The following is a 27,788-nucleotide window of genomic DNA, read 5'->3' as shown; positions in this document are numbered from 1 at the left end:
GCACCCCAACTGGGCATTGAGCACACAACCTAGGTATGTGTCCTGACCAGGAATCAAACCTGCAAGGTTTTGGTGTATGGGTCAATGCTCTAACAAACTGAGCCACCGACCAGGGCCATGCATTTTTAGTATGCTTTTTTCACTCAGCACTAGGATTTAAATTCCATCCATGATGTTATATGTACTCCCATTGCCTCATGGGACTCCATGATGCCCATTCACTCCCCAAGGATGGATATCCAGGTTCTATTCTCCCAGGCACCTCAAATAGCACCATGACAGACTTTGTCATACATCTCTCTTTATGAACCAATGGGAGGGTTTCCCTGAGATGCATGCCCACGAGTGGAATTTCGGGGTCATGGGAATACATAAACTTACATGACTGAAAAGAGACAAATTCCTGTCCGGAATGGCTGCACTCACCTACACTCCCACCAGCAGTGCCTGGGAATTCCTGTATCCCCAGGAGGAGGAGTTTTCTAAAGCACAACTCTGCCCACGCTGGTCCCCTGCTTGCCTCTCTCCTCCCACCATGCCTTCCCGCTGCTCTCTGGATGACGTCTCCCTCCTTCACACAGCCTCCAAGGCCACAGTGACCAACCTTTGCCCACTTCTTCCCTCACACTGGGCTTCACTGCACATATGCATCTACAGTTGGACCTTGGTCCCATGTGCCCCGTTGTCCATACCCAACCCCCATGTGGACATCTTTCCAAACCTCCTGGAAGAGAGACCTTGTCTCTGAGAAGCCTTTGCCAGCCTTCTCTGGATTTCACACCTCCACGCTTCCCTTCATCACAGTACTGACCTGCTGGGCTGTTGGTATGTTTATGTCTCTTATACTTTCATTAGACCAAAGTTTCCCAACTTCAATACTTTTGACAATTTGGGGTGAATGATTCTTCCCTGTGGGGGCTTTCCTATAAATTGTAGATGTTTGGCAATATCATTGGCCTCTACCCACAGATGCCAAAGCATCTCCTTCCCCAAGTCATAACAACCAAAAATATCTCCTGACATTGCCAAATATTCCCTAGGGATCAAAAATCCGTCCCTGTGGGGAACCGCTGCATCAGACCATAAGCTGCCCAGGGCCTGGGGTTGGGCCTCATTCAGGTCCGCGTCACCAGCACCCAGAGCAGACCTGGCCCAGGTTCGCTGCTCAATAAATGCTGCCCGAATGACTGGCAACCCATTTCCGTGCAAAGATCCGAGGGTGGGACTCAGAGATTCCGATTCTGGGATATGCCTGATGCCATGGGGTGGGAGGCATCTCTTCCTTTCCTCCCTCAAAACCACCCAAATCATCTTCTCCCTTTGTTCTTTTGCTCTCCCTTTTGGGGAGGGGAAACTGAAACATCCAACAAACTCACTGTGTGGCCTTGAGCAAGCCACTTCACCTCTCTGAGCCTCAGCTGCCCCACATATAAAATGTGGACAAACAGCCTATGGGAGTCCATAAATGTTGACCAAGTCAGCGATGAAGGCCACGCTCTTCTCACAGGATTGTTACACAGAGCAGTGACTGCTCTAGACCCTGAGGCCTCTCCCAAAAAGGAAACACTCAGCAGAGAGAGGTTAGCCACATGGCATTTATAATGAGTGTGGCTCAGGCCATGGTGTCCCGTGAGGAGGGTTCAGGGATATCACTCCTTCAAGGACGTCATCCAGGAGCCCAGTGCCTGCATGATCCAGGAGCGCCGCCGGTGGGAAGTGGGCAGGTTCTCACAGCTAGGGCTCCAGCGATGCGTGGTGGCCGGGTCACACACCCAGGAGTCCCCATGTGGCAGCGGCCATGAGTTCCGCCAGCAGCTGGCCAGGATGTTGTCCTGGGCTTGGGCCGCACAGATGCACACAGAGGCTTCCAGGTCGTGTCTCAAGTTTTCCAGAGCTGAGTCATGTGAAAGGGAAGAGGCCACTTGTAAAGACCAGGTCCCCACGTGGGCCTCATGCCTCATCCTTCCTTCTCACTTCCATGACGTGGCTTAAGCACCCTCTGCTCAGCCTCCCCTCATCTTACCTTCCTCCCAGCTCTTCAAATTGTTTACACTTCAAAGCCTGAAGCAAAACCTGCCTCCTCCAGGAAGCCTTCTTGGACTGTCCCAGCCTACCTTCAGCTTTCCCAGTTACAAAATTAATCTTCCCTCCTTAAGAGCCTGACCTGCTTGCCCTGAGCTAAATGGTTTTGGGTCTGGCTTTCTCAGCCCAGTTTCTTAGACTATAAGCTCCCCTAGGATGGGACTATGTCCTCTGTCTTGGTGACTCCATGGTACCTAACATGTACTCACCTGCGTAAAGACTAACACAACTGAACTGAGCTGAGGACCCTTGCCTTGGGACCTATCCCCTTCCTTTTCTATGACCCACTGTGAGTCTACCCGTTCTCTCAGTGGCCCCTGAAATCTCACCAATGCAGGGCACAACTTACTGGCTTTAACTTCATTCAGACGCTCTTCCGTCATTATGCTGTCCATGAAGGGGACCAGGGACCCTTGAGCATAATCGGAGAGGTGAGCACGTCTACCTCCTGACTCTGACCCCCACACACCCAGAGACCAGACCTCCTCAGAGACGCTCTCCCTTCTCCAGCCTCGCAAATGAGGACACGAAAGGAGAACTTCATTTTGATCCTGTGACAGAGTCCCCAAGACAGGCTCTGGGAGAGGTGGCAGGCTTGAAGGGCAGGGATGACACCAGGACAGGGGCAGGACGTGGCCTGTAGCCAACTCTGACGGGCAGCCCCAGGTGGTGCCTTAGTCAGACTGGCCCTAAGTATCCTCACCTGAGACCGGAGGAGGTGCTGCCTCAACTGCCCCTTCTCTGGGGAGTTTGAGCCACAATAACATGAAAGACACCAAGTGCCTGGCATACCTTCCAGGTGGGCAGGTGGTAGGGCCCATTGTGGGGGCTGAGACCCTCCCCTGCCCCCAGCCTGTATGCCTGGCTCCCTAAGTACCACCAGATCCTTAAATGACCTGTAACTCTTAGAAGGCCCTTCCTACACTTTCTTACCTGGCTAACTCCTATTTACTTTTGAACGTTCAGCTCAGCATAGTTGCACCTCCAGGAAGTCATTCCTGCCCCTGCCCCCAAGCTAGAGTAAGCGCTTCTCTGGGTTTACAGAGTCCTGTGTGAGTTTCTCCCTATCTGTATACGACGTGTTGTATTTACATGTGATTTATGAATCTCCCACCAGACCAGGTGCTTCTCCAACTTAAACGAACAGGGGAGGGGTGGGGCAGTCTCCAAGGATCCTAAAGCACGTGCACAATTGTATGCATATATGCATTTTCCTAGAGAAAGTGTTCCTTTTTTCAGAGCCTTACACCCATAGGTCCCCCACAGAGGTTGGAGTCACCGTGCCACAGTGGGGCTGTCTGTGGGCAGGGGCCCGCTGCTCAGCTTTGTCCCCCCAGCACAGCCCCCCGCAGGGGGGAGACTCCCAGGGTGTTAACACGAACATTTTCAGAAGTGATTAATTTGGAACAAGATTTAGGAAGTAATGTCACTCCCCGCGAGAAGCTGCCTCAGAACAGGCCCCCATATTCTGAGGGATCCCCCAGTCCTGGGCATGACTCCTCTGTCCCATCCCTGACCCCGTGGACAGTATCACCTCCTGAAGGGTTCTTTGTTTCTCTGGACTAAGCACAGTGACACACAGAGTAGAGGGTCAACCACCATTTGCTAAATAAACCACTGAAGGGATTCACGGGTGACTGGATGGATGGAAAACTGCAAATGAACTGAGAAGAGTCAAGGAAACACCACTTTACAAAGTGGGGGGCCGGGAGCATCATCCTCTCCAAGCGTCTTTGCAGCAGGGTTTCCTGGTCCCTGGTGAAGGGTGTGTGGTTATTTTGGCGGGAGGGGGAGTACAGCTGAGAGAAGACATACCCAGCACCTCATCAGAAATGTCCTGTGGGGGATTCTGGGTGAAGGGAATCTGCTATTTGTTTTTTCCCTACAGAAGCAGAGGCTGGGATTATGGGGAGAATGAAGGTCACTAACATCGAGTGAGCACCTTGACATGCCTGGCTTCACATTTAAAAAAATTCTCATCCAGTCTGTGAAACAGAAGTGGATCCCCATCTCACAGATGAGAAAACCGAGCTCAGAAAGGGGCTCACGGAGCTGAGGTTCGACTTCACTTTTCCACTTCCACAGTGACAGGCTCCCGCGGGGCCTGGACCCAGGCTGCACTCTGGCGGGGAGCCGCAGTTCTGCTGTGTACGGTTGCCACGGTTGTGACCTACACAAGGACTCCAGGCTGAATCCAGCCTGTGGCCCACACGGCGATCTTAGAGGAGAGAAGACCTTTCTAATTTGCACCGTGACTCTCTGCGGGCCAACCCTCAAATCCAAGGGAAGGCACCCACCCAGGTACCCAAAAGGCTGGCAGTGCCCTTCCAAGGGAAGGAGGCAAGTCGGGCATTGGGCAGAGCCCCGGGAGCAGGACTGGTTGTGCCGGGGAAGGTTACCTATGAACATGGCCGAGGACTTCCGGAGGGAGGCCCGGGAATTCTTGGCGTACTCCAGGCTCTGGCTGAGGAATATGAAGGCACTGTCTCGGTGGGTGTTCACCTGGGACAAAGAGAAGCGCGGGAGAGCTGAGCCTTCAGCAGGGCTAGTTACTCATCCACTCTTCCCGAAGCTAGGAATGGCAGCTCTGGCAGGCAGCCCAGCCCTGGCCGCCGGTCTCCTAAATATCTCCGTCTGAGCCCCCAGACGCCAGGCCTCATCTCCTCCTGGCTGATCACAATTATTCCATGGTCCTTCTCCCTTGAGTGTCTCTTCTTTCCAACCCATGCCCCTGCTGCAGCTGGAAGGAAAATTCTAAAATGCAAGTCCATCCAGAGGTGAGAATGCCCGTGGCATACAAGGGATACGATCGATTAGGAAACAGGTCTGACCAGGGTGAAGGGTTCAACTTGCAGAGCAATTGGGAATAAAGTGGAGAGTGAGGAGAGTCTTAAGGCCCTTAAAAGCCAGACAGGCACAGGGCTTACTTATGCTTTAGAAAACGGGAAGCCAGCATTCATTCTTGATAGGCCCATGGCGAAGCAATACTTTGGGCAAGATAGCCTGACAGTAGTGTTTGGGATGAATTTGATCAAGTAGAAACTAGGGGCAAGCATCTTGCTAAGAGGCTGTTGTGGGAAATGAAGAGAAATCTGATTGGATCTCTCCCCTGTTGACAATCTCCACATCAGGGAGCAAACTTCTGGGCATGATGCAAAGCCTTTATGACCACGGTCCTTCTCGGCCTCAACTCCTGCACTGCTTCCACCCGCCACGCGCATTATGCCCCCGTCCCAGGACGTACCCCGCTCTCCTCAGATCTGGGCCTGGTACAGGCAATTGCTCCTGATCGCAGTGCCCTTCCCTCTCTTCACCTGATGAGTTCCCTCTCATCCCTTGAGGCTCAACTCAGAAGCCACCTCCTCCCTGAAGCTTCCACAACCCTCAGGCAGAGCTGATCCCACCACCCTTGATGTGTCTGCAGCATCTTGCACAGTCTTTGTCACAGCACCTAGGACATTGTGCTGTGATTATTTATACCCATTTCCTCCATTGGATCCTGAGCTCCCCAAAAAGAAGAAGCCTCTCACTCAACCCAGGGGCCTCAGTGCCCTGCACAGGACTTGGCATGGTACAGGTGCCCAGAAAATGTTGGATGGATGGATGGATGGATGAGTGAGTGAGTGAGTGAATGAAGGAGTTGATGAGTAGGTTACCAACCCCCTCTAAAGCTAACGCTAGAACTTGACCTTCACATGAGCAAAAGTGTTGACACCTAGAGACCAAAGAAAAGACTGAGAATCCTGTGGGGCCTAATACAGAGGTCATAAGCTGGCAGCCCACAGGCCACGAGTGACCCACACAGCGTTTTAAGCAAGCTAAACTGATTGCTGATTAATGTCTTATAAAAAACCTGGATTTCACCCTGGCCAAGTAGCTCAGTTGGTTAAAATGTCTTCCCAATATACAAAGGTTGTGGGTTCAATCCCTGGTCAGGGCATATACAAGAATCAACCAATGAATGCATCAATTAGTGGAACACTAAAACTCTCTCTCTCTCTCCTCTCTCTCAAATCAATTAAAAAACAAACAAACAAGCAAAACCTAGGTTTCTCGCTTCTCCTGTGAAACGAGAGGACCTGGCAAGAGTGGCTGCACAGTGCGCTGAGGCGCTCGACGCGGGCTTCCTGCAGGGACTGGGCCCTGCCGGCCGCCGCAGGCACCCCCGCTGCCAGGTTGCTCATGACGGTATCTGCCCAGCCCCTGGTCCCTGCAGGTATTTGAACTATTGTCCTGGCCAAACACTTCCTCCAGGGCATTTTCTCTCTCTGTAAAATAATGGTAGTAATATTAGACACTGGGTGGGGACATTTTGAGCACTACTGGTCACGGTGGTGTTGAACCCTCTTCTCAATCTGTTACTCTGTATATATTTGTTAGGTTGGTATGGGGGACGCTGGTACGCTCTGCCCCGATCTCCCTTTGGGTGGGAAAAATTTATTAGCGCAACTTTGGGGATTGCCTTGGCTGAGGAAAAGTGTTAATCCAAGGTCACACCCCTTCCCAGGGTGGCTGGCATCCAGAGGCAGGTGAGATGTAAAACCTGACCCCGACCCTCATTTGGGGAATCTCATGCAGTGCTGCCTGAGGCCTCCCTGAAACTACACTGAGGCTTGAGTTCTCCTCTACTACTCCTGCTCCTTAACCCCAGGGGTGCTCCCTCATAAACCCTCTGCCTGCTAATCTCTGTCTTAGAGTCTGCATCCAGGGGAACCCTGCCCGTGACAACAGGGAAGGTAAATAGGACCGGATGGCACAGCTTCCTAAATGTTATGTGGAGGGACTGGGCTGTATCCTGCGATGCCGCACTTTACTACCTTCGGATGTTCTCAGGTGTTACCTAGAGAGGGGGTTCTGTGGGGTCAGGTAAGTTTGGAAAACCATAAATTAAACAACCATGAAACATATCCTGAGCACAGAACATCTCAGAGACTTTAATGAGCTGACGGCATTGCGAATATCCAAGAGGAAGATGACAATGCCGCATTTCCCAAACTTATTTGTCTTAGAACGCCTTTTCTCCGCAGTAAGTAATATCCTATAGAACTGGTTTGATAGTCCTGGCAGGTGTGGCTCACTTGGTTGGAGCATCATCTCATAAACGGAAAGATCGTGTGTTCTATTCCCGATCAGGGAACGTGCCTAGGTTTGGGGCCTGAGCCTGTCAGGGCACAAGAGGCAACCCATTGGTATTTCTCTCTCACATCGAGGTTCCTCTCCCTCTCTCTCCCCCTCCCTTCCCTTCTCTCTAAAAATTGATAAGCGTGTCCTTGGGGAGGGATTAAAAAAAAAAAGAACTGGTGTCACAGACAATGACAGTGCACCCCCTGGGAATTACTGTTGAGGAAAAAGAAGATGATAAAGCCCTTTCAGCAAGATAAACTGATGCGCGTTTTAACCAGACCACTCCAGTGGCCTGGGTGGCCTGGGTGGGGAATAGGTTGGCGAAGATGAGATCAGAGGCTGGGGGACCCTCAGGATGGCTAGACGCCTGTCCCAGCGGAGAGACGTCCATGACCTGAACTAAAGGCAACGACAGTGGGGTTGGGGAGGGAAAAACAGATTCAGGGGTATTTAGGGCATTGAAGACCGATCCAATATGGAAGGTGAGGGAGGTGAAGGAGTCTAGATGATTCTAGGTTTCAGCTTTGGGGATCTAGAGAGACAGAGCAGAATCGAAGTGGGAAGTCCGTAAATTCAGAAGAGACATGCTGAGCTTGCAGTGCGCGTGGTTCAGCCGCCGGGAGGTGTCTGGCGGACCACTGGAAAGGGGACATGGGGAATGAGGAGAGAAGTTAGAGATGGAGGTGAACGCCCAGGAGCAACACGCATGGGTGGTATTGGAATTTGCAGTCGAAATGTAAAAAAGAAAGAAGAGGAAGGGAAAGAATTGCCCACCTCCAATATACTCGTAAGGAACCACTGGAGTCTTGAAAGCACTCACAAGGTAGTTGCAAATCTTGGCCACCGTCTGCTGCTGGCTGTCCCAGGGCTTCCGGCTATAAGCTCTTTTTGGCAACTCCCACGCCATGAAGCAAGAACAGCGGAACAGGGTCTTCACACAGAACTGAAGACCAACAGAAACAGAATACCAGAGCTGTGGAGTTCCCGGGCAGCCAGAATATGTTCCAGAAGAATGTCGTGTGGAACTGGATTTTGGGAAATCAATTCCTATCTGAAATGTACAAGTGAAGCTGGTGTTTTGGAGGAGGGATCCTGACATGGGTGCTTTTGGAAAACAGACTTTTCCCCGTAGCTGTTAGTGACTCTGGATCCGTTTCCATGCAGGGAGAGGCACCCGCAGGGCCAGGTGCCTGCACACACTCACCTGGCTCACCTTGGTGTTGCCCTCTTGCATGGTCAACAGCAGGGGAACCAAGGTTCTGACCAGCTGTCCCTCCATGGCAGGGGTGCGGGGCGACGACTGCAGCTTCTGGACCACCTTGCCATACAGGTTGATGCAGGAGGAGCGCACATCTTCCCGTGGCTGGGACAGGTGCAGAGGCTCAGGCCTGCTCCCTCCTCCGGGAGGCAGCCTGGGCCCCTGCCCCTCACGTGGAGGCACCGCGACCTTCCTTCCACTCATTCTGAGTGGCCCTCCAGGCACAGGAGGCACAGAGACAGAGAGTAGCAGAAGCCGCCCGGTGGGGCTGACCTGGGGCTGCTGTCCCCTCTCACCGAAGCCCAGTTCGGGAGCCCCTCCCACTCTCCCCAGCCAGATCTCCTGCTCACTCAAAAGGTGCCCTAATGCCAAGTGGGAAAATGCACCCCTCTGCCCAGACCAATAAAAAACAATGCACCCCCTGTAGCGAGACCAAAAGCAATGAAGCAAGTCTCTGGGGAGACTCGATTATAAAAGAAGAGCCCCCTCCATGCGAGCCAATTAGAAAAGGACATTTCTCTATGCAAACCTATTACAAAAAGACATGGATCAGTTGGGATGAGGAATGAGGTGCCCCTTCCCCTGGGCTGACTTCGCCCTGCCCAGGAGCCAGGGGACCTTGGAGATGTTGCAGCCTGCAGGGCAGTAAAGAACCACCCTCTATATGCCAACCCCCACCGCTCCCACCTACTACCACCCTCACCCGAGGGGTCCCTTACGTCACTGAAGTGTGGCAGCAGGACCTGCAGCATCTCCACATAGACCGAGTGGTCATTCAGTTTCCTCCGGTCCAGCCCCTTGAAGATGGTCTTGAGGTTGTGGCCTGCCTCCATCACCAGCAGCCCATCCACACTCTTCAGACCCTTCACCATGAAGGGCAGGAGAGCCTGCACCTTGGCGGTCTGTGGGGCAGGAGCATTTGGGATGGGGGTGCCTACATGGGCTAACAGGTCGGAGCCCCAGCCTCTGATTCACTGAGAACAAAGTGAAACAAGTCCCGCTTCCGGGCCTTTGCTCCTGCCATCCCACCAGCCTGGAATGCGCCCCCTCAAGCCCGTGCTGTCTCCAAAGCCTTCTTGGGCCTTGCTGGCTCTTTCCTGGTCCGGACCCTGGAAGCCCTTTGCTCTCTACTCCCTTCCTTGTATTATTATTAGTTAACTTTGGAGTCTACATCTTGTCACTCCATCCATTATATATATAATGAACTATACCATTGCCTGGTAGAAAAAATAAAGCACTTTAAAAAATGCTAATGATGCCCCAAAAATCCTAGCTTCGGTTTCTTAATCTGTAAAACAGGAATAATCACTACCATCCCCAATCCCTCTTACACACACAGCCCTTAGGGTCATTGTGAAACTCTGAATTACAAACCATTTCACAAAGAATAAAGTACTTAGGGAATTATTAAGGGGATGTCCATTTTACAGATGGGGCAGCTGAGGCAGGGGTAGAAACTGGCTCCATCCTTCCTCCAGCCGAGTCCGCTGGGCCAGGCTTTCCTCTGCCTTCGGCTCACCTTCTCAGTCCTGCGGGCCAGGATGACCAGGCCTCGGATGGATAGAACCTTCATGATGGGGTCGTGGTGGTTCAGGCCTTCCGCCATTCGGCCCAAAGAGTACTCCTCAGGGATCCGCCGCACCTGCTCCATCTGGAGGAGCTGAGGGAGTAACGGTGATTACCCCCTGGACCGAGGGGACAGCAGCCCTGTGGGTCCCCATGCACTGGTAGCACATGCTGGATGACCAGGGGCCAAGTGTAGGGCATGAACAGCTACTGCCCAATCGGCACTGTCCATTGCAAGCCCACATGTGTAAGCCTGAATTTTCTAATAGCCACATTAAAAAAGTAAAAAGAAATAGGTAACATTAACCTTAGTGATACACCTTATTTAACCCAATATACCCCAAATACTAACATTTCAACATGTAATCAATATAAAAATTATTGATATGTTTCACACTGAAACCTGATGTGAATGTTATACTTAGAACACGTTTCAGTTCAGACAGCCGCAGTTCAAGCATCAACTTGGCGCCGTGCGGCTCGCAGCAGTCATACCGGAAAGCCCGGGTTTGGTTGGTGACAGCCACTGGCGCCTCTGTCTCCACCCAGCACACAGCGCGATGGCCCCAGGCCCTGTCCTTTCTGCCCACTCTTCTCTCTGAGCCCCCTGTCCCCAGGATCTTCACTGCTGTCCACAGGTGAATAACACCTAAGTTATTCCAGCTCGGCCTCCATCCGGAGCAACTTGGAAAACCAATAGTTCACCGCACACGTCCACCCGATGTCCAGCACCTCAGGTCAGAGCTGAATGTGTCACTGCCCCCCTCAGAGCCCCCATTTCCCCCGTTGCCTTTCGCCATCAACCCTAAGTGCTCTGGGGCCTCACTGGGGCCTACCTGCCCTCTAGCCACACTCTACCTTCGACCAGCTTCTAACCGGGCTGAGCTCTGTTCATGGAATGACTCAGGCGGCTTTGTCCCTTTGGGGTGGGCAGGATGCCCCTCTGCCAGAGCACGCCCCTCCTCTCTAGCCCCTGCTTATTCTGCATGGCTCCGTCCAGAGCTCGGCCCCTGAGAAGCCACGTCCGACAGTGCCCCCAGGCCCCACCTAGGCTGCTGGCCCCCTTCTCTGGGCCCCCTAGAGCCCTGAACACGGAGAACTTCGGGCTCCCACTGGCAGTGCAACTGCCTCCCCTCTCCCATTGCGGGTTTCCTGGACGACACAAGTGAGTGTTTCTCCTTTGGGTCCCTGTCATCTAAGACAGCTCTGGTGTGGAATACGTGCTTAGGGGACACTTGTTACGTGAAACATGACAATAGGTTCCTTTCCTCATTAGAATTGCCCTTGCTCCTGTGCCCCCATTGCAGGGACAGCCCCAAACCAGGCATCGCTCTCGCCTCCCACCTCTCCCTTGCTGCCCTCCCCCCCAACCATGACCATTGGCCTTCGATTTCTGCCTAGTTGTCCCCATAAACTCTTCTCCTACCTATTATTCCCTTGCCCTATATCTACTGAGATACTGAGACCATGTGTCTGTACCATGAGAAGAGAGAGCTGGGGGAGGGGCTCCCGCCCATCCACAGAGGGTACTCAGGCCTGCTCTGCACAGGTTCTGTGGGGGCACTAGAGATACAGAAAGGAGTGATGATAATAATAATAACGGCAACAGAGCCGACTCACAGAGAGCACTTGCTGGATCCTGGCCCTGTCCTGCGTGCCTTATGTAAACCCACTGAATCCTCATCAGAACCTGTGAGATGGGCAGTTCATTATCCCCACATTACAGGTGAGGGAACTGAGGCACAAGCAGGCTCCGTGACTTGCCCAAGGTCACACAGATCCCTTGAGGAAGTCCCCCAGCCATCGGGAGAAGCAAGTACACACAGGACAATCAAGCACAGGGGTCTGGGGAGCCAGGGAGGAACATCTGAGCTACGTCAAAGTTCCACAGTGTATGCAGCAGGCCTGGCTCTGGCCGGGATCAGGCTTCCTCTTTTGGGGAGTAGGAGAACCTAGGGGAGGACCCTTGCTCCAGGAGGGAGGGCGCTGCTCAGGCTTCCAGGGGAATGCTGGGAAAGGTTAAGTGTAGGGTCCCTGTCCTTGCGGTGAACACGAGAGCATTCCCTGAGCTCCGGCAAGGTCCAACCTCCCACCCCCTCCCCAAAGAACCTGTGTGGCAGCCACTTATGACTAAGGCCGACTGGCTGCCATAGAAGAGCTGGTCAGGGAGACCTGGTCTGAATCTCTCTGGACGCCCTGAGCTGTGTGACCTTGAAAAATACCCCTTAACACCTAAGCTTGAGCATCACAAGTCCTCCTTTGCAGTGCTGCTGTGCAGATTAGTGGGGTAACTAACATACAAGAGAGGTCAGCACAGTGTTTGGCACATAGCAGGTCCTCAAGACATGGTGCTTTCCTTTTCCTCTCACCCAGGCCACATGGGAAGTTAGAAGTAAGACCCGTGCCTGTGCTCTTGGAGGTGACGAGTTCTGCTGGTGCCTGCAGAGCCAGGCAAAATAACCCTTCAGAGCCTCACCTGTCTATTTAATCTCCACATCTTGGAGCCCTCTCAGGGCTGGGGCTGGGGATGTAATGCAAACATGATATTGCCCCTGCTTTGCAGACTCACAGCCCAGAAGAGGACTTCTGGGGAAGCAGAAAAGATGCGAGGAGCTCCTGGAACACCGTGCTGCCTCCTGTCCATCCGGCGGACTTTGCTCACCTGTCAAGGCTTGTCTCAAATGGCACCTCCTCCAGGAAGCCTTCCTTAACCAAGCCTCCTGCCTCTGAGCCCCACTGTACAGGCCCTGGTGATAGCCCTGACCCGCACGACAGTCACCAGGTCAGAAGAGGCACGCAGGCGTAGCTTAAGGGAGTGGGTTTTGCAAGTGTTCAGCAACAGATGAATGGATAAACAAAACATGGTATATACAAACTATGGAATACAATTTAGCCTTAAAAAAGAATGGAACTCTGACCCATGCGACAACATGGATGAACCTTAAAAACATTATGTTAAGTGAAATAAGCCAGATAGTATATGATTTCACTTATGTAAAACCTATAAAAGGCAGATTCACAGAGACAGAAAGTAGAACGGTGGTTGCCAGGGGCCAGGAGAGAGGAGATGGGAAGTTTCAGTTTGGGGAAGAAGATGAAATAGTCCTGGAGATGGATAATGGTGATGGTTGCACAGCAACATGAGTGGCACGTGATGCCACTGCACGCTACAGGTAAAGTGGTTGAATGGCGATTTTTATGATATACATGGTGGGGGGGGGCAAAAGTAGGTTTACATACTTTTAAAAGTAAAGCTACTTTTACCCCCTCCCCCACCATGTATTTTACTACACATACACCCAGAACGTTTGAAGAGCCCAGATGTCTGGGTTTGAATCCTGAATCTGACTCTTACGAGCTGTGAGGCCTTAGGAAAGTTACTCAAATTTGTGCTTGTTTCCTCCTCTGAAATAGGGGATGGAATAGTATCTGTATCATAGGATTGTGTGAGGATTACGTGAATCAATATGTGTAAAGCTCTTAGAATGTGCCTGGAAGATAATAAGTGCTCAGTAAATGTTCTATTATTATAAAACAAGTCTCCCTTTCTGGGTCTGACCCTATCAATCTTCTCCTGGCTCATCTTTTCCCAGCACCCCACTCCTAGTATCCACATGCACATTCATTCAGCTTAGATGTCACTTGCTCCAGGAAGCCCTCCCTGATGCTCCTCACCACTTCACGTCTCCTGTTCTCCCATTACAGCCTGGATTGTCACCATGATAGCACACATCACTCTGTGGCACCCCATGTTATAATGGGGACGTCCTCTGTCTCTTCTGTTGCACTAAGAATTCATTGAGGGCAGGAAAGAGTCAAATTTATATTTATATGCCCATTCTGGTGCCTGGCATGCAGAAGCATCCAGCCAAGGATGGTGGTTGCCTGGGGAACAAAGGGGGTCTGAGAAGAGGAGAATGAGGTGAAGGAGCGGAGAGAGGAGCAGAGAAGGGAGAGAGGAGCAGAGAAGGGAGGGAAGAGGGAGCTCTTCCTATTCGCGAGAAATCATGTGCACGAAAGGCTGTAAATGGTTAAGCCCTCTTTGCACAGGAGAAAAGCCCGCTAATGTGAACTGAAGCCTGTGCTCAGGGGAAGGCCAGGCAGCAGCCCCCACCCTGCACCCAGTGCCCTGTTGGTACCTCCACGAAGAAGGCGGTGGCAGTGATCTTGTGCTTCTCGTCGCCTCGCTCCAGGAGCGGGATGAGCAGGTAGAGAATGCGGCACAGCTCCTGGCAGGAGTATTGCACCATGGCCCTGGGGGTCGGGAAGGGGGAGCTGTCCCTGGGGGCCGGAGGGCCTCAGGGACACCTTCTGGGTGGGATCTGGCCATGACACTTGAAACTATGGACCAGACAGGGTCACCTGGGTTCCCGCATTCCCAAGATTTCCCACCTGGACAGGACCCCAGAGGCCGTCTAGTTTAATTTATTTTGCAGATGGGGAAACTGAGGCTTGGAGCGGAAAAGTCACTTGCCTGACAGTGCAAAGCAAATCAGTAAGACAGGCAGGCTGCACAGGACCACCTCAGGAGAAGGAGGCGGGAAGGAGAGGATGTGAGGCCCCACTCACTAAGCACAAGGCAGCTGCCAGGTGCTTTCATGTTGTTATGGCATTTGATCCTCACCATTAAGCTTTGAGGCAGATTACCATGGTCATCCTCAGTTTCATAGATAAGGAGACAACCTCCAAGTATAACTGCTCAGGATCCCAGAGCTGGAAAGACAGCAGGGCCGGAGCCCCAACACAGGGCCCCCCACTCTAGCTGCCTTGTTCACTGTACCAAGTCATGTGGTTCTCACAACGTGGCCCCTGCATCGGCAGTATCAGCATCCCTGGAAACTTGCCAGAAATGCACATGCTCAGGCGCCCGTTCCAGACCAACTGAATCAGACACTCTGGGAGTGGGGTCCAGCAATCAATGTTTAAACAAGCCCTGTTCACTCAAGTCTGGGGACCACGGCACAATGCTCTGCTATCAGTGAACCCAGGAAGGGTGGCAGCTGTGCACAGAGACTGGAGTAAGGAAGCCTGGGTTCACGTGCTGGCCCCAACCACTAGCTGCGGGACTTTGGCAAGTCACTTCTTTGTGCATTGGTTTCCTCACTGGTAACACTGAATAACAGGAGTGCTCTTTCATCAGTCATGGTAAGGGTTAAATGGAATAATCTACATGCATACAGCTCTTTGCATGGTGCCTCAAGCAAAGGAAGTGCTCAATAAATGTGGTTGTATCTTGAGGTCCCGGGGGGACCCCATCCTGGGCAGTGGGTGCAGGGCTAAGAGGCAGGCTTTCCTGCAGGAGTCACATCATTGAAATCCAGGTGCCCTCTCCTGACCCCATGGGAGGCTGTGCGTGGTTGCAGGGAAGAGCCTGGGTCCGAGTCAGCCGGTCATTTCCCAGCTTTGCCGATTCCTGGCTGTGTGACCTTTGGTGCATAACACTCCCTCTCTGGCATCCACCTCTGCATCGGTAATTCCTACCCCACCAGGCAGCATAACGATAGTAAAAGCTAACCTGTGTTGGGCTCTGATCATAGGTCACGGGCTGTTTCAAGTGCTTTACTTAAACCTCACCCCAAATCCTGGATGTGGGCCCTATTATTATGTCCTTACTACTGAAGGGAAAGCTGACACAGACAGGTAAGTAACTTGCGCTGGGTCACACAGGTGGGAAATGGCAAGCTGAGGTTCAGACACAGGCAGGCCAACTCCAAGGCCGCGCTCTGAACTTCTCAGCCATTCCACCATGTCTGTATTATTGCGGGTATTAAATTCATAACTCAGCGAGGACAGGTGCTTTATAAATAATCTAAGTGCTCTGCAATTGCCGGGCACTGTGATAACCAGTGTGCCTCTGCAGAGTGTGCGCCATCTTGCACATCCCTATTGTCTACCCACCGAGGTAGACGACACTCGGCTGGTTTTAGAGAAGAGGTGATGGGCTGAGGAAAGGGTTTTGCCCAGAGACGTGCAAACCCAACTCTGCCTGAAGATGCCAAGGCCTCTTCCTGCCCTCTCACCGCCCCCTCGGGGGTCCCTGGCCTTACCTGGCCAGCAGGGACACTCCTCGGTGATGGTTCTCCGCCTGCCCCAAGAGCTCCCAGCCGCCCTGGTCATCCAGAAAGGCGGCCTCGTATGAGCAGCCCATCTTCAGCAGCAGGGTTTTCACCACTTTGACCACCCAACTGCCAAGACAAGGGGGCTGAGACCTCATGTCGCCCTGCCCCCAGCAGGCTCGACCTCCCTCCACCCAGGTCTTTCCCACCATCCGCCCCCACCTGGCCAGACAAGCTCCTCTCCGCTATGCTGATTATTAGCCAGCAGTGTTCAGTGTATCCACAAAGAGCGGCTTTTTTACAATTATTAGCCTTGAGAACAAGAGAGTAAACAGAAGCAAAATTCACCTCCCTTTGGAGCTGCTGCTCTACCCTCCTTTTTCCCCTGAGCTGATTTACTGAATAGAGGTCGGAGCCAGGCCTCCAGCCTCCCAGGCCTGCCTCGATCTTGCCTTCCACCCCTATCGAGTCATAGCTGTTGGGCACTGCCCTGCAGGACAGCCCTTTCTGCGCATTTGGACACAGTCTCCTGTCTAACTCTGAGTCTCTCATTCGCTCAGGACACGTAAGTAGGGAGTCCCAAACCTAGATGCACAAAGAAGTCCCCGGGGAGCTTATACAACCCAGACACTGATCAGGCTGGGCCGCCGGTCTGCGCTTTGCAGCCCCTGGGTGAGCTTGAGAAGCCCGGCCATGGGCGAGCAGGGGGAGGGCACTGCCAAGGGTTGTCACCCTGCTGCCTGCCTGGCACAGCACTGGCTGTTCACAGGTGTATGTCGTACCTATATATGTTTGGATATATATACATTTATAGGTGCACATGTGTGTAGGAGCCTTTATTAAGATAAAAACTGGCGAAGTATGTAATAAAGTTTACATTTCAACAAAGTTTTCCAGGAAGCCAAACCCTTGCTTTAACAGTTTATAATGCGGTTTTATGGGCAGAGTTTAGATTCTTGGCTTTTCTGAGCCAGTGGAGCCAGGGCTGCCCTGTTCCCGCACTGCAATGGGGCCAGGGGTGGGCGGTAGGGAGCAAGGATCCCACGTGGAGCTGCTTCGCAGCCCGAGGCAGCCACAGGGCACAGAAGCTGGACTTCACAGGACGCACTGTCAGGCTGCATCTGTGGTGTCCGGTCCAGCAGGGCACCCCTTCCCCTTCAAGCCCAAGTCTGTGTGACAGAGCTGGCGTCTGCATGCACCGCCTCCACCCACCTCACCTCGCGGGAGGGTATGGCCATCTCTGCACCTGGTGACCTCATCCGAGCTTTCCCATTCCATCACGGAGCCGAGCCGGGAGCACCAGTGACGCCGCTCGGCGTCCACACCCCAGTGTCTTAGTTTCCTGTGGCTACTCTAACAAATTACCACATACTTCGTGGCTTAAAACAACAGGAATTTATTCTCTCTCTCCACTCTGGACACCAGAAGTCCAAAACTCCAGTTGCCAGCAGGGCCACGCTCCCTCTGAAGATGTAGGAGAGGATCTGCCCTTGCCTCTCCCTGCTTCCGGTGACTGTGGCCTTCCTTGGCTTGTGGCTGCAGCACGCCAATCCCTGCCTCTCTTCACGTGGCCTTCCCTTCCCGCCCCCCCGCCCCGTGTGTGTCTTTTCCTCTTCTTGTAAGGGCACTTGTCATTCGATTTAGGACCCACCTGGTTAGTCCAGGACGATCTTATTTCAAGACCCTCAATTATATCTTCAAAGACTCTTTTTCCAAATAAGGTCACAGTGAGAGGTTCCAGGTGGACATATGTTTTGGAGCCACCATTCAGCCTACTCCACCCAGGTGCCACCTTGTGGCTTTTCTGGTCTCTTTCAGTGTGGCACTTGCCCACCTCTGGTTTTTCTGTCTCAGAAGCTGCGTCCTGTGAGGCAGAGGTGAGGGTGGACGCTCAGGCTCTCTTCCAGCTCCCTGGTGCGAGCGTCAGCCGAATGATGAAGCCCTCCAAGTCAGGAGTTCGCACCTTCACTGAACAGCTGAGAACCTTCCTGTGATGTGTCCCTCCTTTCCCTTCTCCAGGGTCCCCTCCACTTCCCTCTGGTTTTGTTTTCCCTCAAGCCCACTCGCTTTCTGAGTCAGAGGTGACACTTTCACAGTAGCACCCGTGAGCTCGAGGGGAATGAGCACCAGTGTCTTGCTGTGATACCGTCCTGTTTAGTCCTTACGACAGTCCTGGGGGTAGAATTCACTTATCCCATTTTATAGGCAAGGGAACCAAGCCACCAAAAGGTTAAGTTAGTTTACCCCAAGTACAAAACACGTAAGTGATGGAACCATGACTCAAATCCAAGCCAAGCTACACGATTGCTTGCCCTGTGTCCTGCAAAGTGCACCTCTGTGAGCATAACACACAACAGAAACCAAAAGGGAAAAAGCTAACAAACTGGACTACATAAATTTAAAATTTCTGAATGGCAAACAAACACACACACACACACAAACAACAAGAAAATAGTTGCAAGTCAAGTTAACAAACTAGAATACAAATGACAAGGAGTAATACAAACTAAAATTGCAGCAAAATACCATTTTTCAGTTTTCAGATTAGGAAAGATGAAAATGTTTTATACTACATTGTGCTGGCAAAACACGAGGAGGTAGACACTCCTACCCTACTGGGGGCAGTGCGCTTGTGGGAGGCAACTTGGCAAATTTGGTGCTTTAGGATGTATTTCAATTCTGCTTTCATCACTTCGCTGGCCAAGAAACTTTCACCACGTAGTCCTGTTCCACCTTAATATTTAGGTGCAGAAACCCTTTGACACAGCCATGTTACTGCCAGGAATTCCTCCTATATGTCTGTATGTGCACATATAGTCAGTCACATGTGTGCACACACAGACATATGAACAAGCAAACTCACTGCAGCGTTGTTTGTAATTGCAACGGGCTGCAAAGTGCCTAAATTAAGAGGAGCCTAGTGAAATAAATTATGGTACATTGAAATTTTTTATATGGAAATAGTATGCAGCTGTTAAAAATGATGACCAGCTCTATATGTAATGATCTCCAAGATACAGTATGTGCTAAAAGCAAAAATGTATAACTGTGTAAGGTTCACAGTTCCACTGGCAGATAAATAGAGAAATAAACCTGTGTGCTTATCTCTGCCCCCGCCAGCTCTGGAAGGGCATGAAAGGACTCCATCCTCCTGGGAAGGGTAACTGGGGTGAGAGGAGGAAAGGAAAAATCACTTTCAATGTCTTCCGAGATTTTTACCACATGCATAGATTACCTATTCTGACTGATCATTTAAAATTGGATGGCTGGGCCTTAGATAAAATCCCCGTGGGGAGGGCCGATTCTCTCCTGCAGCCCAGGCTCTCGGCCTAAGCAGAGTCTGACACACAGCACGGGCTCGTAAGCAGTTGCTGAACAAATGATTGGCTTTCATAAAAGTGTGCTTCTGTTTTCTCTTCTAGTCTCACAGTTAATGTTGATCGATGGCCCTAAAGACTTTCAGAAAGGCCCTTGCCGGGTGGCCCTCCCTGAGCCAGGGGCAACAGGGGCCTACCACACAGGTACGAAGGCAGAGGGTTGTGCGTCCTTGGCGTCCTTGCAGGAACCCACGTGGTTGGACAGATTGAGGCCGATGTGGTAATGGACCTGAACGAGCAGGGCCAGGAGCAGCTGGGGGTAGATGCGCCTTACTCGGCCCAGGCAGCTGTTGACGGACAGGAGCTCACACAGGCCGCTGGCTGCCTGGGGGCAGAGGGGAGGCAGGCGGGAAGTCCTGACCCACTCTCTCAGCACCCCTGGCAGGGGATGGGCTGCTTCTCGGGGAGGGGTCAGACCTGGATCTTTGCTCTACTCATAGCCCAGATCCCCCCCGCCACCGCCACCCCTTACCCTGGCTCCTGGCTCCTGGCCCTATGCGTGGGCCCTGCAGCAGAACAATTACAAAAGCCTGCCCCTCTGACGTTGACAAGCCCCTGGAAGATCATGGCGGTCGTCTTGATCCCCCTGTGCCAGTGAGCAGACAAGCTCAGAGGGGTGATGGGACTTGCCCAAGGTCACCTAATCCCTGGGGGGCAGAGCTGGGTCTTGAACCTAGGGTTCCAGAGATGGCTGTAGCATGCCCTGCCTCTTCCTCTTTGGTACCACAGGCACACAGATTATGAGGGGCACCAGCTGGCTCTTTACTTTGGACCATGAAGCTAGGCTGCCTTCACTGCCTCCCCGTGTGGCCAGCAGCCAAAGAAACAAACTGCAGGCTTGAACAGAAGCCAGGGAAGGCCAGTCTTGGACTCCACACCCAGCTCACACACCTTCCCCTGCACCAGCCCTCCCAAGTCCCGGGAATTTGGCTTGGCTGGCATTTGCCCACCCAGGTTCCCAAGGACCCAATTTATACTCATCTCTCCCACCCTGCAACTCCTCCACGTACGTTCCCCTCTGGTCCTGGCCTGGGCCCACCCCTCACGCTTGGCCCACCAAGTCCTCTCTAACTGGCAGGACAATGTGAGGGTGGGGAGGGCGCAATGATGGGCTGGGGTCACAAGACCTGAAGGCTCATCCTGGCTCCACCACTCCCAGCCCCTCTTTGAGTCTCAGATTCATCCTCCGTAAAGTGAGGCTACTGGTCCTCATTCAGCCAGCCCCAGGTGTGGTGAGAATTGAGTGAAGGAGAAGGGTGAATACTTCTAAAGGAACGGTTGAAGGATGTGCCACCGCGCAGCTGGCCCATTTAATTGTGAAGTGAAAGATCCGAGGCTTGTTTCCGTGGAAATACATGACATAATATGGGCTGGATGAGAACAATAAAAGGCTTTGGAATAAATGACTTCTTTGTCATTTATAGCTTGGGAACCCCTTTCACAGACACTACCTCACTCTTCTGCACAGGTAAGGCAGATAGGCAGGAGTTATTACCACTCGCTGTCCATCTAAATATGAAGGTGAAAGAGGGGGAAGCGACTGGCCGAGGTTATACAGAGAGGTAGTGCCAGAGCTAAGGCAAGTGTCTTTGACTCAAAGCCTTTACACTTTTCAGGAGCCCAAAACTAACGACTGTATGTTCAAAGAAAACAGCCTGTGGCGTAGAGAGAAGTCTCTGGTGATGTATCCTAAGGCTCCGCTCTTAGCTTCATCTTGCTCAAATGGTTTATTAATACCACGGGCTAAAAATTAGTCCAGGCTGCATCTATGCTCAGACTATGCTTGTTGAACAGAGGAGAAACGCTGGAGGAATGAATAAATGCCCACGTCAGGGAGGGCCTGGGGGCTGAAGCCTCATTCACAGAACTCGGTGCTGGGGGAGAGAGACAGAGATCTGACGGCGAAGCACAGGATTTGGAGGTAGGAGACCCGGGTTTGTGTCCCGGCACCGCCGCTCACTGGCCATGTGACTTTGGGCGAGATTGCTGAGCAAGAGTATCTTCCTCTGTAAAGCATACCACCCGCTCCTCCATCCCCCACATCTTTGTTTGCTTCTCTCCATTAGAATGTCTTGCTCTCTGCTGAGTCCCCAGAACAGATGAGTGTGCTCAATAAATAATTGTCGAATATATCAGTTCAAAGTTTTTGAATGTCTACTATGCTCCAGGTAAATGTTAGACATTTACTATTCCAGGCTGCTGATGTAACTGTGAGTAGCAGCACTGTTGCCCTCCGTGGATCACGGCCAAGAGCCCACAGACGGAGACTAACCCAAGGCCACACAACGAGCCGCCAGTGGAGCAGCGCGCTAGAAGCTGAGTGTGCTGAGCCCGGCAGGACAGGGAGGGGGAAAGGGGCAGGTGGGGCAGGTCTCACCGCTAGGGGCACGATGGAGGCCCTGCCCTTCTTGGTGACAGGCTTCTCCTTCAGGCTGTTCAGGAGCAGGTCCAGGAGGTCTCGGACATCACAGCTGGGCTTGCGCAGTATCAGCTGCCTCCACATCTCTGCTCCACTGCTGCGAGGTCAGGGGGTAGGTGGTTAGTGAGGACCAGGCCAAGCAGGGGCAACCCTGCTTCCCACTGGTATCCATGGGTGTGCTAGCAAATTTCTGGAATGGTTCAGAAAACACTCCCTGTGAGTCAGGGGGCTAATAGTGATAAGAAAGCCTAGGTATTTTGCCAGGTGCTTTATATACAATTTATGACTTCAGCAAATATTGAGCATCTGCTGTCTGCCAGGCACTAAGCAAATCTCTGGGGATACAGATGTGAACAGGTATTTAAGACATTCAAGGACCCTGAATTCTCACAACGACCCTCAAGGTGGGTTGTTATTCCCATTTTACAGATGCAGAGTTGAGGCTCAGGGAGGTGAAATCACCAGTCCAAGACTACACAGCTAAGGAGTTGTATTACCAAGAAGTAACCAGGTCGAAGTCCCAAAGCCTGTGCTCCTCCCCCTAGGCCCAGGAGCCCTTTGGGGCCTGGATCCTGCATCTGTCACATAATATCAAGGACCCCACGCTCTTGTCCCTTAAAAGGAAGTACACCAGGCCAGGGAAGGCATCTGTGCTAGTCTCATCGGCCTGCGGGCCCTCTGACAGGCCAGGGCACTGTAGGGTTAATCCACCCCTTTCCCCCTTTTGCATGAGAGTTTGAACCTCCCATTAACTTTCCAGCTCTGTTCCCCTGGAAACCTGATCAAGACAGTATGTCAACTATGTTGCTAGGTAACATTGTTTATGGTAAAAATGACCCAATTGGTAAATTGCATCTGAGCTGGGAGGAACTATAAATTAACTCTGAGAACCGATGGGGACATTGTAGCATTGAGCTTCCAGGCATGACAAGGCTTGTCCCTGTGGGGACCCTGGAAGCAAAGTCTATAGAGTTATTTATTATAAGAAATACTAGTTAAATAGTAGTTCCTATAAAGCCTGAGCCATTTAAGCTAGGGCAGCTTCTACACCTTTCACCTGAGAAGCCCAAGAGACCAAGTCTTGGAACCAGGGCCAAGACTAGGGTAAGGAAAGTGAAGCATCCAGGGCCAAAAATTTAAGGAGCCCCTCACTTTCAGGCTCATACACGTGCAGGCTTATCACCTGAGAGCAAGGACCTCCTTAAATTTTGTTCCAGCTCTGTCTGGCCAGCTTCATGGGCCACTTACTGCAAGGTCTCCTGCAAAGAGGAGCCCCTGCCACCGCCCTATATCCTGAGCAACTCTGATGTCAAGTGTGGCCCCGGCAGCCTGGTGAGCCTGAACGTGCGGTGGCTCCAAGAAGCAAGCCCTCTGGTGGGCAGTGCAATCACAAGGTTTAACCTCTTGCGGGTGGGAGGACAGAGGTGTCACCCCAGCCCTCACCACTGATGTCCTTGGCTTCTATGAATGGTGCCCACGGTCCTTGTTAGAAGCACGCCCCCATCTGCGTAGCTCTGTGCAATTCTTTGACATTCACTCTCAACCAACCATCTTAAGATGTGGACGACAGGCTTTCTGCCTTTAGTCATTCAAAGGTGTGGGAGCATTTGCGGGGCTGGGAGGCCGAAGCAGTCACACTGGTCTCTCCTGTGCCGAGCTCACCTCCTGGCCACAGTCGCCTCTGCCCATCAGACCACCTGCTCCCTGAGGACGGAGAGCATGGTGCGTCCTCGTGCCCAGGCCCAGGCCCAGGCCCAGGCAGGAACTCGGCACAGCTGGCTGAATTACTTGTCACAACCACCCATCTGGAGTGGGACTGCAGGGACTATTTCTTCCTTTTGCCTGAGGGGGGTTCTGAAGCCCAGAGAGGACAAGCAGGCCACCCAAGACCACACAGCAGCTGGAGGCTGAGTCAGGACTGTCACTCAGCCTCCTTTCTAGGGCACTGTGAAGTCAGTGGCTTGGAAAGGGGGGTTGGAGTCAGTCAGATCTGAGTTTACATCTATTCTGCTGCCAGCTCACTGGGTGCCTAGGCTAAGAAACGTCCCCTGAGCCTTAGTTTCCTCATCTGTAGAATGGGGTTATTGCACTATTAATGCTGAGCAAAGATGGCTGGCAGTGCTGGGGAAGTGCTTAATGGTTGGCGTAAATACCGCGGGTTATAGAAGAGGGGCCATCTAGAAGGGCAAGGGGCTCCTCTGGGTAGAAGAGTCCCGGACCAAGGTAGGGGCCGCTTCAACCCTCTGAGATGTAATGGCTGGAAACCCCCCTCTCTTGGTACCTGTCTAGTGGGAGGGGGCACATGAGCAGGGCCACAACGACCTCAGTCATAAAGGAGCTGGCCAGGAGAGAGACGGGCAGCAGGGCCACCTCGCGGGCCCGGGGCTCCTGGATGTGGCTCAGCTGCACGTAGATAGCCTGCATGATTTCTGGGATCTGGAGCAGAGCGGGCAGCCGTGAGCAGGCAGAGGGCCAGTGGAGAAGCCAAGGGAGATGTGGGGGCAGGGAGATGGGAGGAGGAAGGAGGGACAGGACAGAGGGGGGCACACAAGAGAGAAATGAGGAGGGGGCAGAGTGTCTGCTCCTTCCCTGAAAGTGAGCTTCTTTCTCTCACTGCCCGCCTTCTCCCCATGTGGGATGGGTAAGTTCTTTCTCACTTGCAAGTCGGAAGCACGTGGAACTCAGCCACCACCACCCCTGCCCTGCCTGAGGGATGAGCAGGCCCTGTGGGGTCTCCCAGCCCAGCCACGGCTTCCAGGGGCCTTACCACCTCCAGTGCCCTGTGACGGTACCACTCCAGCACGGAGCAGAGCATGACCTCCGAGGCCAGCTGCATCATCTCCCCGGAGTCTTTCACCTCAACCTCTGAGCCACCTTTCAGCCCTTCCAGGGCTGCTAGCAACAGGTCCTTTACCTGCTGGGGTCCCAGGAAGTCTCCGAATTCCTGAAACAAAAGCACAGAGATGCTGGCACACTTAGGCAGACTCCAGGCAAGCCATACATAGATGTACAAACACTGCCAGGTGCACACAGAGGGCAGCAGGGAGAGCCCACCATCTCTGGGGAGGAGCTGCAAAATAAGGGGCATCATGGCCCCAGAGCTGGGTGATATGGCCCACTCGCTGTGGCACAGATCAGAGGGGTTGTGGGCGCTCAGGATGGCCTACGTGGTCAGGGAAGCCTTCCTGGAAAGATGGGAGGGGTGAGGAGGGTATTGGGCAGGCTGGTGCTGCCTCTCTTCCCCATTCCCCGAAAGGCCCAGGGCTGATGGGCAGCAGGCAGTCACCGCAATCACACGCAGAATGTTCTGGCATGGGCTGACAGGGTTGTAGGGCCCCAGGAAACGCTTGTTGCTCTCATATAGTTCCTTCTTGTTGATCTCTTTCTTATCTCTGGCTCCTGCAAGAAGAGGACCTTCTCAGTGAGGCCCGATCACCCTTCCTTTAAAACTTTTTGTCAAACATAGATGTAGGAAGGGCATAAATCATAGGTAGCCAGCTTAATAAATTTTCAAACGCTCAACCAGTCCATGTAACTGGCACCTAGGTTGAGAAACGGAACATCAGCATCCCAGAAGCCCCCTCTAGAGCCCTCTTTCACCCGGGGTAACCACTCTTCCAACTTCTCAACCCACAGATGAGATATCCTTGCTGTTGGACTTCTATAAATGGACTCATATGTTATCTTTGATGTCTGGCTTTCACTCAACATCATGTGGGTGAGATTCACTGACCCTGTTGCAAGTAGCATTGCTGCGTTCATTCTCAGTGCTGCATAATTTTCCATGGAATGAATATATTACAATTTATGCATCTGTTCTACTTCCGATGGACATTTGGCTTGTTTCCAGCTATTATGCATAGTGCTGCTATAAACATTCCAATATGCCTAGTCCCTGCTTTTTGGTGGACATATGTACACATTTGTTAGGTGCTTAGCTAGGAGAGGAACTGCCATGTCCTAGGGCAGGCAGAGATTCAGCTTCAGCGGATACTGACAAACAGTTTCCCACAGCGGAGACCAGTCATGCTCCCACCAGCAGTGCACGAGAGTTCCAGTGGCTTCACATCTCACCAGCATGGAGCCCTGTCTGTTTCCTTTGGGCCATTCTGGTAGGTGTGTGGCAATACCTCTTTTAATCGGCAATCCCCCTACCCCTGGCATTTCCAATCCCCCTTTTCGGCTTTTTATTCCCTTCAGGATTCATCATTATCTGACTTACTATAGGTATTACTTTTTTATTTCATTGTCTCTTGACAACAGGAAGGTAAGCTCCACAGGAGGGATTATTTAATTAATTAACCCTATATTTATGTCTTCGCTGCTGTGTCCCAGGGCCTAGAATAGTATCTGGTACATGATGGCTCTGTATTTTCTATTGAAGGAAACACATTTCAGCTGCATTTCCTGAGCCCTTACTGTGGCCTGGCCTGGGTCCCCCCGGATCTCCCAGCGTAGGCAAGACCTGGGCATAAGAAAGGTCCATCAGGTGGAGTGACCACATGGACGAAGTGTGCGGGTTTTTTTGTAAAGGGAAGGAGCTTGAGACCTGGAATCAGGCAAATGCAGGTTCATATCCTAGCTTTGCGGCTTCCTACAGTCAGGGACCCGAAAAAACCGCTTTTCTCCTGGAGAATCTAACAAGTGGGTTTGGCCTAGGGTTGCCAGATAAAATACAGGATAACGAGTTAAATGTGAATTTCAGGTAAACAAATAATTTTTAGTGAAAGTATGTCTCAAATATATAATTTTCAATCAAATTATTCATTGTTTATCAGAAGTTCTCATTTAACTGAGTGTTCTTATTTTTATTTACTAAATCTAGCAATACTAATTTGGTCTATGCTATTCCTGACCTTAAGGCTGATGCTAAACATGACGTATCACCTCCACCCATCACTCAAAAGGTCTGAGTGGTTTCTGAGCAGCAGGAGAAATCTCCCAGGGGCCAAACCTTTGTCCCAAATGCTAGAAGTCAAGAAAAGCAGGGACACCAGATAAATCCCAAAAGGCTAAAACTAATAAGATCATCATTGTAGGCATGGAGAAAAGAAAAACTCTATTTGACAAGTGTCTATAATGTGTGGTACTAAGCTGGTCTCTTTAAATACATGATCTTATTTAATCGTTCAAAAAGCGTGTGAGTTACATGCTATGGTACCCTTTTTTACAGGTGAATAAATCTAGACCTGGACAAGAAAAGTACCTGCCTGAGGTTACCTAGCTAGGAAGGGCCAGAGCCAGGTCTTGTACCTAGATCACTCTGCTTCCAGAACCAGGGAAGTTTAAACAACATGCCAAGGTCCCTTGTTTTGGGGCAGTGTTGGGGTTATAGAAAAAAGAAGGATGCAAGTAATAGGTGATATTGTTCATCTCTAGGGGCAGTGCCGTCTGGGTACCTGTGTCAGCCCATGCTGCATCACTAGCTTCCTGAAGAACAACCCAAGGATGTTCTCCACCTACAGGTTTGAACCACTACGCTTCTAAGATTGAATTTGTTCTTTGTTCATTCATTCAATATTCACTGAGCACACACCTTGTGCCTGGCCCATGGCTAGCCCTTAGGGATTCAGTGGTGAACAAGGCACAGCCTTGCCCTGCCCTCAAATGAGGTTATAGTCTAGTGGGGAAGACAGACCAGGAAACAAGAGGTTAGGGCCATCATTCCTGGGTATACATGGTTCCATGGGAATGTGAAAATGAAAGTCACAAATTAAACTTGGAAGGATGAGGAAAAATTTAAATAGAAGGATTGCTTAAATCAAAATAGGTTTGTTTGTCCCTTGGTCCTGTGGGAACTAAGTCTTTGTACCTCTGCAGACCCCATCAGACCCTTTGCTGGTCTCCACCATCTCCCACCAGTCCCTTGTTGCTAATGCTTCGTTCAAGTGCCTGGCTCACTGCCT

At 51.9% G+C, this 27,788-nt stretch overlaps 1 protein-coding gene across 1 annotated transcript in view; it reads right to left on the bottom strand.

The window, feature by feature from the left end:
* Nucleotides 1-1,649: 1,649 nt before the first annotated feature.
* MROH7 (maestro heat like repeat family member 7) overlaps nt 1,650-27,788 on the bottom strand; it is a 38,731-nt gene continuing 12,592 nt past the window's right edge. The window contains exons 9-22 of the mRNA XM_054572467.1: nt 25,169-25,281; nt 24,650-24,826; nt 24,164-24,318; nt 21,841-21,979; nt 19,601-19,788; nt 16,078-16,215; nt 14,170-14,284; nt 9,984-10,124; nt 9,184-9,366; nt 8,411-8,569; nt 8,027-8,149; nt 4,482-4,584; nt 2,432-2,494; nt 1,650-1,894 (exon numbers count right to left, since the gene is read on the bottom strand). Of these exons, the coding sequence (XP_054428442.1) occupies nt 1,650-1,894; nt 2,432-2,494; nt 4,482-4,584; nt 8,027-8,149; nt 8,411-8,569; nt 9,184-9,366; nt 9,984-10,124; nt 14,170-14,284; nt 16,078-16,215; nt 19,601-19,788; nt 21,841-21,979; nt 24,164-24,318; nt 24,650-24,826; nt 25,169-25,281 (2,042 nt within the window). The remainder of the gene's footprint in view (nt 1,895-2,431; nt 2,495-4,481; nt 4,585-8,026; nt 8,150-8,410; nt 8,570-9,183; nt 9,367-9,983; nt 10,125-14,169; nt 14,285-16,077; nt 16,216-19,600; nt 19,789-21,840; nt 21,980-24,163; nt 24,319-24,649; nt 24,827-25,168; nt 25,282-27,788) is intronic.

The sequence above is a fragment of the Pteronotus mesoamericanus genome, unplaced genomic scaffold, assembly GCF_021234165.1.
Source record: "Pteronotus mesoamericanus isolate MK-2021 breed Mesoamerican mustached bat unplaced genomic scaffold, CSHL_Meso_final contig_105, whole genome shotgun sequence".
Taxonomy (NCBI): Eukaryota; Metazoa; Chordata; class Mammalia; order Chiroptera; family Mormoopidae; genus Pteronotus; species Pteronotus mesoamericanus.
Note: the sequence above shows the minus strand (reverse complement) of the source record. Positions and strands in the feature narration are given on the sequence as shown.